Raw genomic sequence first — 12,276 nt, 5'->3', positions numbered from 1 at the left:
CGATATATACCGAGAGCGCATATATCGCATCTAGAAAAAAGTCGGGCATGTGAGGTACTTTACGTTTACCTATTACATACTATTCTCACATGCGCACTTACATACGCACGGATGCGCGTACGGCAATTGTCAAAGTTGTAAGTGCTATACTCAATTGAAATAGACGATAACGTCCTTGCGACTATGTGATATCAAAGATGCATATATTTCTGGAAGTAATCGAAATCTATTGTTTACCTGGTCAATATAAAAATATAACCAGTATCATCATCATGCATAGATTGCCCATACCTTGGTACCCGAGACAATCTCATACAAGCATCTTGGCACGGTGCGATATCTAGATCTCTTCCTTTTTTTTTTTTTTTTTTTTTTTCTTTCTATCTTTCTTTCAACAAGCATAAAATTGTATGGCGTAATGGTCACGGCCGGAACGGCCCTATTAATTCAGCTCTTATAGAAGCCTCGCTCCATGTCCAATCCCATTCCATAGATAACCCTGACTAATCTCGGAGATGGCACCATGCACCGAGATCTCGGTGCTGTACCCACATTTCAAGCTTCGTGCTCGTGCTTGTGGTTACACTTTCATCTCACCAGATCTCATGACAGTATCGTCCTTTACAAAAACAACAAACTACCCTATATTAATCATTATTAAAATATATATACAAAAAAAAATTATCTACACCTATATCCACTCCCAACAACTCTATACATGTATAATAGAAAGTATTATGTATACGATGAACATCTCATTATCTGTTCATATCCGAAAAAAAAGTAATACCTAAAAATAGATCCCGAGATGATCCTATGTCCCTCATAGGTATTTCTTCAACCGTCCAACGTCTGGTGTAGAACATTGACGCGGTAGCTCTCGCTACGAATCATCAACTCCTCATGCGTACCCTTTTCGACACACCGTCCGTCCTCGATCATGAAAATCACATCCGCGCGTCGGATCGTATGTAGTCGGTGTGCGATAGCCACCACCGTTATACCCCTCGTTGCCTTTTCTAACCCATCCTGTAAAAGCCTCTCTGACTCTGCATCTAGGGCACTCGTCGATTCGTCCAGGAGTAGTAGCCTCGGCTTACGTACTAAGGCTCTCGCGATGGAGAGACGCTGTTTCTGACCGCCAGAAAGCTGGCCCCCACTGGGACCGCATTGCGTGTTGTAGCCATCGGGTAGAGTCATAATAGTATCATGAATATTGGCTAATTTGCATGCCTCCTCAATGTCTGCATCTGATGGTTCTGTTCCTGGGCGAGCACCAAGCCCCACGTTAAATCGGATGCTACCATCGAATAGGACGCTATCCTGAGGAACCAGACCGATATCGTCTCGAAATATGGGCTCTTTCCTAGCGGATATGTCCATGCCGTCGACTTCGATCACTCCTGACCCCACGCTGTACATGCGTTCTAGTAAGGATATGACTGTCGATTTTCCGGCTCCACTAGGCCCAACGAGAGCGCAGAATTGACCTGGGCGAATGTCGATATCGAGACCTTTTAATACCTGTCGATTCGGCCGCGCGGGGTATGAGAATTTGACTTGCTTGAAGCTTACCGCAAGGCCCTTGGAATTTGATGCTGCTGCTGTTTTCTTTGACTCGACAGCCGCCTCCGGATCGTGGTAATTTACCCGCTTGGCCAATAAAGTTTTTGACGAGCTCAAGTCGATAAGATCGAAAATTCGTCCTATTGCTCTCCCCGCTCTCGTTATTTCAGGGGCGAGGGTAAACAATTGGCCCCAAAGCTGCGCACTTACCAGAAGAGATATAAGTACGATGAAAAATTCTACTTGTGTATAATGGCTTTCGATGATCTGCTTGGCTCCCCACCAATAGATGAAGGCATAGATAAGGTTTGACAAGCTGAATGCGATCGCGAGGAATAAGTTGGCCCATAAGCTTGAGCGCGTCATCTCCTTTCGCGGCGCCGACAGGGAGCGCCGGTATGTGCCAAGAACTTCCTGCTCTAGCGATAGCGCCGCAACAGTCTTGATCGAGTTTACAGCCTCAACAGTAATGCTCACCGATTTGGCAAACGCTTGTTCGTGGCGCGCTGCGAAACGACTAAGGATGCGAGCTTGCATTATTCCTGAGCCAAGCATAAGCGGTACTGTTGCAAGACAAACTATTGCTATTTTCCAGGCGATTATGAGCGTCAGGATGACCGCGGCGATGAAATTGACACAGATAGAGAACATCGTCCCTATTATGGAGCCTGTTAGACCCTCGACGGCCGCTGAGTCGCTCGTGATATACGATAGTAACGTCGAAGGGGAGCGATTCTCAGATTGATGCCACTGTAGATCTTGTTCAAATAGCGAGCGGAAAGAAAGAACTCTGATTTTATAGAGCATCTTTTGCGCGATCAAGCCAAACGCCGACCAGCTCACCGCATTGGCGAAAAACTCGATTATGGCAAGCACGAAAAACATGAGGCCAAAGAATCTACCCGCTGCTAGAATAGCATCCTCAGAATTGCAGGGGCTTAAGGCACCGATCGTGTTGCCGAATATCAATGCCGACCCGGAATATGTCCCACCAACAACGATAGCAGCGAAGAATGCAACAAACACCCAGAGAAGATATGGTCGAGTTATTGCCACTATGCTCTTAATCGTAGCCCATGTCGGCCTGGACTGGTCAGATACTTTCACTTCCTTTTCCACATCTCCTTCAATTTCGGGGACGGCTATTTCGCATGCCTTTTCGTTTTCCACATTCTCGATGGTGAGGGTTCGGGATACTTCCACCATATCTATGTCAGAACGGGCCGGGTCCTTTGTTATGCTTCCCTTCGTGGTGCTCATACTTGAAGTTTCCGATCCCATATTCTGCAATCGGACAAGGGCTGCATAATCGCCATCTCTGGCGAGAAGGTCAAGGTGATGGCCCTGTTCTATCACTTTTCCATTGCGCATAACAACAATATTGTCGGCATTTTTGACAGTCGCTAGACGATGCGCAATTGATATTACCGTTCTGCCCATAGAAGCCTTGTCAATAGCACTTTGGATACGCTGTTCACTAGCTGAATCGAGAGAAGAGGTCGCTTCGTCTAAAACCAGGATCTTGGGGTCTTTGACGAGGGCTCTTGCTAATGCTACGCGCTGCTTTTGTCCGCCACTTAGCAAGTCGCCGTTGGGACCAACAATCGTACCAAATCCGTATTCTAGATTCCCAAGGAAAGTCTCAGCGTCAGCAAGGGTCGCTGCTCGTTGGGCCATCTTCACAATTTCAAGAGTCAGGTCGCCATATGACTCGGCAGCAGTAACTATATCTTGCCCGCCTCGCACCGCCTCTGCTACTTCCGACAACTGTGTACCAAGAAGGATAGGTTGTAGGGGGGCATGCTCTGGGCGAGGAGAGTTCACCAAACCGAGGGCTATGTTCTCCAAAACTGATCGATCCAAAAGTAAGGGATCCTGTTGAACAAGTCCAATAAAGCTTCGCAATTGGCGCACATTGACGTCGCGGATATCTCGGCCATCCACATATACGGTACCTTGGTCAGGGTCGTATAGTCGAGTTAGCAAACCGGCAATTGTCGATTTTCCACTACCGGATAGACCAACAATTGCGGTTTGCTGGCCTGCTGGGAAGTGAAGCGTCACGCCTTGAATTACGGGAACGTCGGGACGAGACGGGTACGTAAAGCTCACATTTTCTAGTGCAACATCACCCGAGAATGTCTCAAATTCGTCGCCCTGCAAAGGAAGAGTTCCGTCGATTTTGGAATGCCGATCGATATCCTTCTTGAGTTTCTCCAGCGCGGCTGTAGCAGACCCGAAGATCTGCAGGTATGGCGATATCTGACTGATAACAATGGAAGCTAAAATTCCGGCATGAGAAAAAAGTTACGATAGTTGGGCCCAAAGATCTTACCGTCAACCAAGAGGAATATGATGGTGTATGTTGTACCAATTGTCACTCCCTCCGTACGGCCAGCAACAACATCAGCTATGGTTTGACTGCCCTGCCAGTACGCCAACCCACTTGCCGAGAAAGCTATGAAATATAGCAGGCCAGATTGTACAGCAGTTGCGATAGCTTTTTTGACACCATTATTTTTGGCTATGACGAGCTCATTGGCGAATTTCTCTTCAAGGCGGTTATTAGCCCTGAACGCATGTACAACCATCAGATTTGACAAACTCTCCAAGGCGATAGACGATGCGGAAGCAACATATTGCGACGCTAGGCCCGAGAATTTACCAATAAAGTGGCCACCAACAAGGGACATCAGCATGAACGCAGGAACCAGCGATACTAGAATACCGGCTAGTTTGGCGTCCTTAATGAAGGCCACGACATAGGAAGTGATGAACATTGCGAGTGAGCCCATGTAAACGCCAACCTTTTCGGATGTACCACTTTTGATGGTAGCTATGTCGGCGCTCAGGCGCGAAGAGACCTCCCCAGCTGGTAGTTTGTCGAAAAATGACACCTCCTGGCGTAACAAGGAACGGAAGTAACGCTCTCGTAGCCGGTGAGCAAGCCGATCGCCAAAAAGATTCCAGCACACAGTGTATATGTAAACAAGCGCAAGCTGCGCCAGGGCGCAGGCCATTACCAGCAACACCTTCTGATTAACATCGGATTGATAGTCCTCGGGAGAGGTTGCTTGTTCTCCCGCACATGTTGCCGAGTTGAGGTCGTCCAATAGTTGACCGAAGAGTATACCGAGAAGCGGGAACGGTATTCCGGCAGCGATCGAAGAAATGGTGCCAACTATCAGTAACGAAATGTCAATCGCGCTCGGTTCGGCGTAGGTTAAGAGCTGGAAGTATCGAAAGAACCCTCGTACTCCCTCCATGGTCGATTAGCTCATTAACGACAGTATGAGAACGGTTGACGGATAGCTTACATATGATGCCTTTGAAGCTACTCTACGGACAACAGCATCCTTGGCTTTTCCGTTGGAGCTCGAATCATGGTTCTGAGGCGCGTCACCCATTGTGACGAAATCCTTAGACGTCTGTGATCTTTATTGCCTGAATCACGAAACTCCTAACATATTCAGCATAACAAGAATTTTTTTCTCCTTTATTATCCCCCCCGAAGCGAATAGACCCAATTGGATCCATCTTTTTTTTTTTTACTCCTCGCCGGCATCCGGAAGCACGATGCGCCGTAGTAAATGTCAATACAACCTCATCCATGCCGAGACGTGGCTAGATGGAACCAAGAACGGACCCCATAAGTTCAACCTTGAAAAAAGTGCCTTCTCATTTCGGAGACTCTGCATCGGTATATAGATTTTATGATGTAACACTAACTCCAAAGTACAAAAGATACAATGTTGTACATGGAGAGAATGATTGGGATTCCCTTGCGTCCGAGGAACGGGGTCTAAAAGGGTTCTGAAAGGGTCGAGGAGCATGATCAACAGCCACTAAACAACCACTAAACCTTGAGTGGTAGGACAACGCTGTTTTTGGGTCTTGGCATGCAGCATCTGATAAGATCATTGTAAGCCAAGCCAAGATTACTGGTGGATCATGCTTTGTTTTAAATTGTTACTTGAGTTATCTGATGGCGCTAGAGAATAGTTCGGCCCACAGGGACAACACATCATTATTCAGGCAGCTTGGGGGGGTTGGTTTTGGTTTTAGCACTTATTACTCTGCTACTTTTGGGCATTTTTCAGGCCTTTTTTTTTTTTTTTTTTTTTTTTTTTTTTTGTGGTGGGTGGTAGTTATCACTCACACCCGTTTTACCAGACACGCAGGACGTTGCGAAACAATACTAGGATTAGGATTCAATCTGCCCTACCCAAGGCTCGGATCGCCCTGTGCGACTTGACTTGTTTCAATCAGCTTGGTTGTCTGATGGCTTGCTCTGTATTCTGTAAAACCTCAAGATTTCCTACTTATTATTCATTTCTTGTGTTGTACGAGCAACATACTTATAGACTTGAAGCGCCCGTGGCTAAGCCACTCTGAGTCAAAAGTTGCGCGAATATATCATATCCCCTTAACCACCCCCCCACGTCTTTGCCCTGTCTCGGGTGAAGCTGAGAGGTTCCATCAGCTGACAGGGTGGCCTGATGACCGACATCCACTACCTAGAATCCTGGGCGAATGCCTAAGGTTAGGCATATTGCAACGATAGATATTAACGTGGTACTGTCAATTATTTTAACTGAAAAGTTTTTTTTGTTTCATCCTGGAGTCGATATCTATGTCAAAACTTCATCGACGTCTTCCCCCGTCGAACAACATGGAAGAAGACACGATAGCTAGCCAGGCGCCGCTGCTAGGTCGGGAATCTAGTAGCGATGATGGTGGCCATACTCGGAGGGATTCATACGGGTCTACTTCTAGCAAAGATGATGTGGTAGTCAATGTCGACTCGACGGATGACGGACTAAATATCAATATTCAAGATGGCGTCAGGCAGGCCGATGCTATCAATCAAGTTTGGTCGAAAGCTGTCCTATTTTTGGCATATTTCTTGTGAGTCGTGATTCGTAACAGCAAATAATAACAGCGCATTCTGCGAATCGATATCGCAGTTTATTTTGGCTGATCGTTTGTCGCATTGTGTATAGCATTTTCCTATGCTCGTTTGCGAATACCCTTCAGTACCAGGTCATGTCGAACCTGCAGCCCTACGTCGTCAGCGAGTTCAGCGCGCACTCCCTAATCCCCACCATCGGAATCATAGCGTCCATCATGAGCGGCGTTCTAAAGTTGCCCATAGCCAAGCTAATCGACTCCTGGGGCCGCCCGCAAGGTCTTGCCTGCATGATCGCGCTCGCGACCCTAGGTCTCGTACTCATGGCCGCGAGCCGGAGCGTCCGGACGTACGCCGCCGCCGAGGTCATCTACCAGGTGGGCATCAGCGGGTTCACATACGTCCTCGACATCATCATCGCCGACACGTCGTCGCTCAAGGACCGGATCCTCGCGTTCGCCTTTAACGCCTCGCCCACCTTGATTACTACGTTCCTCGGCCCCGTGGTGGCCAACGCGTTCCTCCAGGGGAGCGGTTGGAGGTGGGCGTTTGGACTTTCGGCGTCTTTGTTCGTCGTGCTCTCCCTGCCGGTGCTGTCCATTTTAATCCTCAACGCGCGGAAAGCGAGGAAGCTAGGCCTGCTTTCGGAGCGCGCTAGGAGTGGCCCGTGGACTACGGCGAAATTACGCCAAGGATTGATCGATTTCGACGGTATGTTCTTGACAACTAAATCTATGCGTGCATGGTCTGCCGGTCTAACATTTGGCAGCTTTAGGGATGTTCCTTGCCGCCGCCGGCTTAACTCTAATCTTGGTCCCGTTTTCCCTGCACGGCTCCGCGGTCAACAGCGTGGTTGCTATTACGCCCTTATTCGGCGTCCCGTTTCTCGTCGCGTTTGCCGTTCACGAGCGTACAACGAAGCGGCCGTTCGTGCGATTCTCGCTCTTGTGTTCCCGTAACGTAGCGGGGGCTTTCTTATTATCTATCATTATCTTCATTGCTTATTTTGCATGGGACGGCTATTATACATCTTATTTACAGGTTGTTCATAATTTAACCGTCCAGCAAGCTGGCTACATTGGCCATATTTACGGTCTTGGATCATGTATCTGGGCCGTGGTAGTCGGGTACCTGATTAGACGGACAGACAGGTTCAAGTGGCTTGCTTTGGCTGCCCTACCGGTGCATCTTCTGGGCGGCGCCTTGATGATTGTTTTCCGGCAGCCCGACACGAACATCGTGTGGGTCATCATGTGCCAGATACTCATCACCATCGGAGGCAGCACGCTCGTCATGTGCGAGCAGATCGCGGTGATGGCCATCGCGGACCACTCGGACCTGGCGTCCATCATGGCGATCCTCGGCCTGGCGTACTACACGGGCTCGGCGATCGGCAGCTCGCTCAGCGGCGCCATCTGGAACACGACCCTCCCCGTCGAGCTCGCCAGGCTGCTGCCCGAGGTGCCCCCCGACGAGCTGGCCCTCATCGGCTCCGACCTCAAGAGGCAGCTGAGCTACCCGGTGGGCAGCGCGATGCGCACCGCGATCGTCACCGCGTACGGCGTCGCCCAGACCCGCATGTGCATCGCCGGCACCCTCATATCGCTTTTTGAGATTCTCGCCGTGGGCGTGTGGCAGGATGTTAGGGTTAGCCAGTCCAAGCAGGTCAAGGGAACTGTGCTTTGATTTTGAGTAGTTGGAATGATGATGATGACGATGATGATGTGAGTTGTGTTGTGTTGAGTTGAGTTGTGCATTAGAATTGGGCATATCTGGCGACTTGAGCGTGTTACATACCAGGTACCTGTACACAGGCGTTAGTGAGTTTGCGTAGATAGGTACCTGTCTTATTAGGTACCTAAGGTATATCTAAAGCGTAGCATTTATGATAGAAGCATGCATGTATTTAGAGCTATATACACCATTTAAAAAATATCATCAACGAAACTGGTTTTTCTTGTTTTTCTTCCATAGGTACAGCGTGCATAGAGACTAAGAGAGTGCTTGATCAGCTCCACAATAATAGAATAGAATCTATCTCAGGTTAATAAGGGAAGACATTGAAAAATCGGCTAGGTATGTGAATGGATACAAATGTACAATATACGAAAGATACCTATGGTAGACATCGAGGTACATCGAAAGGTATCAGCATGTATACTGCAACAGAAGTATGTACAACGCTTCCCCCCCTGGTAAGGCAGGCAGGCATGTCAGTCCAAAAGAGGGTCGTAATAATTTGGCAGCGTTTCACTACTTGAACGGTAGCGTTGTGCACTCCGATCTCGCACGAAGATGCACGATTCAACGGTACAAGCCGGGGAGCTGCGGTGATGGTAATGGTGATGATGATGATTTGATCTTATCAGATCCGCTGATTAGATTTTTTTTTTCTTTGATCAAATTTTCCCTCGCCGTTCCCTGTCTGACCCACCGTCTAATGTACAATACAACATAATACGTGGAAGCAGGGCCCAACGAAGACCAAATTACTACTTACTACACGCATGGTTTACAAGGATGGACGGCGTTTATTTTATTTTTTTCTTCTCCCCGTCTCTCTTTTCTTTCTTGGTTCGTTACGTATTCCAGGGAATTGGACTCGATGGGGTTCCATCAGCCCGCTTACCGGGTATTTTATAATAACTTGGGTCCTTTTTTTCATAAACGAACTAGTTAAAGGTACCTGGCCTGGTAGGCCGTTTTACGTACAAGTACTACTATCTATCATGGAGCCCGCCGCATTAGACGTGGACGTAGTCATAGGCTTCGGTAGAATTTCGCGAAGACGTAGCTTTGGGGAGTAAATACTAGAATGGGATAGATACTCCGGCTATTCCATGCTTAAGAGGGGGGCTGCTTATGAGTTACTAATTTGTTTATTGTTTTTCGTTGGATGTTAGTATATCTCTATATTCTCACTGTGAAGACATCAGACTTTACCACCTCCTATGTCAGTATGATACTTACCGCGGCATAATAGACATGTTTAGATTTTGAAGTTTTAGGAGAGGCAAAAGAATTGAAGAACTACGGGCTTGGTCAAAAGCCTCCTCTGTTACTAGAAGCCTCTTCTGTTGCTAAGCGGTAGCCCCCTCCGTCACCGATATCATCCCGTGTCGGTAATTCCGCGTCGACACCTACGCAAAGTCTACGCATAGTATCCCTTCATACTAGGGGAGAGGACTATTCAGCTGAAATATTCAGTTATTTCCTTTCCCAATAGTCATCTCAAAATGGCGGCACAGTCGACCCCTTCGGCAACACCAAATCCTCAGTTTCAGAGGCAACCGATGTCTTACTTAGAAGGCCCGGTAGATCCCCCGTTAGTGGATTTAACTCTGGGTGAACTTTTGGATCTCCAATGTCAACACCACGGCAGTCGAGAATGCATCGTCACGCCCTGGACTGGTGCCCGGTGGACGTACAATGAGCTTAACCAGCAAAGCTCTCAGCTGGCAAGGACTCTGCTTTCGCTCGGAATAGGCGTCGGAGACCGCGTTGGTATTATGGCTGGTAATTGCGAGCAATACGCTGCGGTATTCTTCGCTGTAGCACGTATTGGAGCCATATTGGTGATATTGAACAACACATACACGCCAACGGAAGCAATGCACGCGTTGAAATTCTCAGGTAAGCTGCTATTACGCATTTTTAAAGCTTCGCTGATCTTCTAAATCCTCGTTTAGCATCAAAAATATTCTTCACTACGAAGAAAATTGGGAAGTTGAGCAATGCCAAGTTGTTGGCAGAACTGGCTAAGGAGAAGGAGGGTCCCAACGTTGTGATCCTGAGAGGGGAGTCGGGGTCATACCCGACATACGCAGATCTCATCAAGCAAGGACGATCGGCAAGCAATAGCAATGTTAACCGCGTTGCGAAGAAGGTTCTTGCGCATAATGTTTGCAATCTGCAATTCACGAGTGGTACCACAGGTCTGCCAAAGGCCGCCATGTTGACGCACCATAACATCGTCAATAACGCTCGCTTCATCGGCGATCGTATGCGGTTCACTCCTGATGATATTCTCTGTTGCCCACCGCCAATGTTCCACTGCTTCGGCCTCGTGCTCGGCATGATGGCCGTCATAACCCACGGGGCCAAAATCGTGTACCCCGAGGAGACATTCGACGCGGCCGCCGTCCTGCGCGCCATCTCGGACGAGCGGTGCACGGCAGTTCACGGGGTACCTGCTATGTTCGATACCCTATTTAGCCTTCCCTTCCCTCCTAATTTCGACTGCACGAATCTGCGCACGGGAATCATCGCCGGCGCCCCCGTGCCCCGTTATCTCATGGAGCTGCTAGTCGAGCGCTTCGGCATGACCGAGTTCACCAGCAGCTACGGGCTAACCGAGGCCAGCCCGACGTGCTTCAACGCGTTCACGGACGACGCGATCGAGAAGCGGCTGACGACGGTGGGCACGCTGATGCCGCACGCGCGGGCCAAGATCGTCGACCACGACGGGCAGACGGTGCCGCTGGGGGCGCGCGGCGAGCTGTGCATCGCGGGGTATCAGCTGCAGGCCGGGTACTGGAACAACTCGGAGAAGACGGCGGAGGTGATGCAGCGGGACGCGGAAGGGGTGCTGTGGCTGCGGACGGGCGACGAGGCGGTGTTCGACGAGCAGGGGTACTGCAGCATCACGGGCCGGTTCAAGGACATCATCATCCGCGGCGGCGAGAACATCTACCCGCTGGAGATCGAGGAGCGGCTACTAGCGCACCCAGCCATAGCGCGAGCCGTGGTTACAGGGCTGAAAGACGCGCATTACGGAGAGGTGGTCGGCGCGTTCTTGCAGCTGGCTGACGAGTGGAAGACGGCGGCGAGAAAGGAAGGGGATGGGGAAGATAATAATAAACCGAGCGATCAGCAGGTGCGTGAGTGGGTGCAGCAGAAGCTGGGTCGGCATAAGGCACCGACGCACGTGTTCTGGCTAGGCGAGGATGGCGTGCCGGCCGATATCCCGCTCACGGGCAGTGGGAAGGTGAAGAAATTCGAGATGGCGCGATTTGGGGAGGAGATCTTGAGGAAGAGACGTTTGGAGAAGCTGTAGGGAGAGTTAAAAGTTGGACTATAAAGAAGTTTTGGATTTAACCAGGTACCTAACCTAAGTTACATTAATAAATTTATTTAAAGTTTAGAGATAGAGCAGGTTATCTTAGGGCCTAGATAATTTGGTATTAAGATGAATAGAGATCACTGTATTTTTGGTGTAACCTGAGACTTCCAATCTTTACTATAACATCCTCGACTTATCGATAAGCACTCGCACAGCCAAGACAACTGTGAGTGTGCCACTCATGAGCCAATCTGTTTTAACTTTCCCCTATTCTTCGCAGTTCGTGTCGACACTTTTACGCTGCATTTTCTTGTGAAATTAACTCGTTTAAGACTATAATTGCGAACCGTGGAACTTTCGAGTCTATTCGTAACAACGGACTATGCAAACTCGATCTGAGTCTTACCGCCTTGTTCTCCATATTATCGGTACACGATGTACCGAACCGTCGGGTCACCTCATCCAAATTGCGTAATGAAAGAATCCTTGTGATGGAATAATATGTAGCCGTATTCGCGACCCAGTTGGATTTATTCCGCTTCGCCATTACGACGCTGGGGTTACTACTCTACTCTCATTTGTGGAGAAGACGATGATACTACCTTTTACACCGTACGAGCCTGGCGAGCCTCCTCACCTGTACTTCCTCTTACGGGTTTGCTCTCGTGTTGCTGTGCCGCCCGGCCGCTCATCGTGAGCAAACTTTTTTTCTACTTTTTACTTATTTTCCCGCTCGTCT

At 48.9% G+C, this 12,276-nt stretch overlaps 3 protein-coding genes across 3 annotated transcripts; 2 read left to right on the top strand and 1 right to left on the bottom strand.

Moving 5' to 3' along the window:
- Positions 1-837: 837 nt before the first annotated feature.
- F4812DRAFT_452597 (putative ABC transporter) lies at positions 838-4,832 on the bottom strand (the record flags this gene model as incomplete). The annotated part of the gene is made up of 2 exons (XM_047936372.1): positions 838-3,848; positions 3,878-4,832. 2 exons carry the CDS (start codon positions 4,830-4,832, stop codon positions 838-840), a joined length of 3,966 nt encoding a protein of 1,321 aa, XP_047787541.1.
- A 1,406-nt stretch (positions 4,833-6,238) lies between these two features.
- F4812DRAFT_452596 (putative siderophore iron transporter mirB) lies at positions 6,239-8,161 on the top strand (the record flags this gene model as incomplete). Its single annotated transcript, XM_047936371.1, has 3 exons — positions 6,239-6,474; positions 6,570-7,186; positions 7,245-8,161. The coding sequence occupies 3 exons, from the start codon at positions 6,239-6,241 to the stop codon at positions 8,159-8,161; spliced, it is 1,770 nt and encodes a 589-aa protein (XP_047787540.1).
- Positions 8,162-9,497: 1,336 nt separating this feature from the next.
- On the top strand, positions 9,498-11,681 carry F4812DRAFT_137059 (4-coumarate-CoA ligase). Its single transcript, XM_047929590.1, has 2 exons — positions 9,498-10,108; positions 10,165-11,681. The coding sequence occupies exons 1-2, from the start codon at positions 9,712-9,714 to the stop codon at positions 11,529-11,531; spliced, it is 1,764 nt and encodes a 587-aa protein (XP_047787539.1). The 5' UTR covers positions 9,498-9,711; the 3' UTR covers positions 11,532-11,681.
- Positions 11,682-12,276: the final 595 nt, after the last annotated feature.

The sequence above is a fragment of the Daldinia caldariorum genome (assembly GCF_022478825.1).
Source record: "Daldinia caldariorum strain CBS 122874 unplaced genomic scaffold F4812scaffold_16, whole genome shotgun sequence".
Classification (NCBI taxonomy): domain Eukaryota; kingdom Fungi; phylum Ascomycota; class Sordariomycetes; order Xylariales; family Hypoxylaceae; genus Daldinia; species Daldinia caldariorum.
Note: the sequence above shows the minus strand (reverse complement) of the source record. Positions and strands in the feature narration are given on the sequence as shown.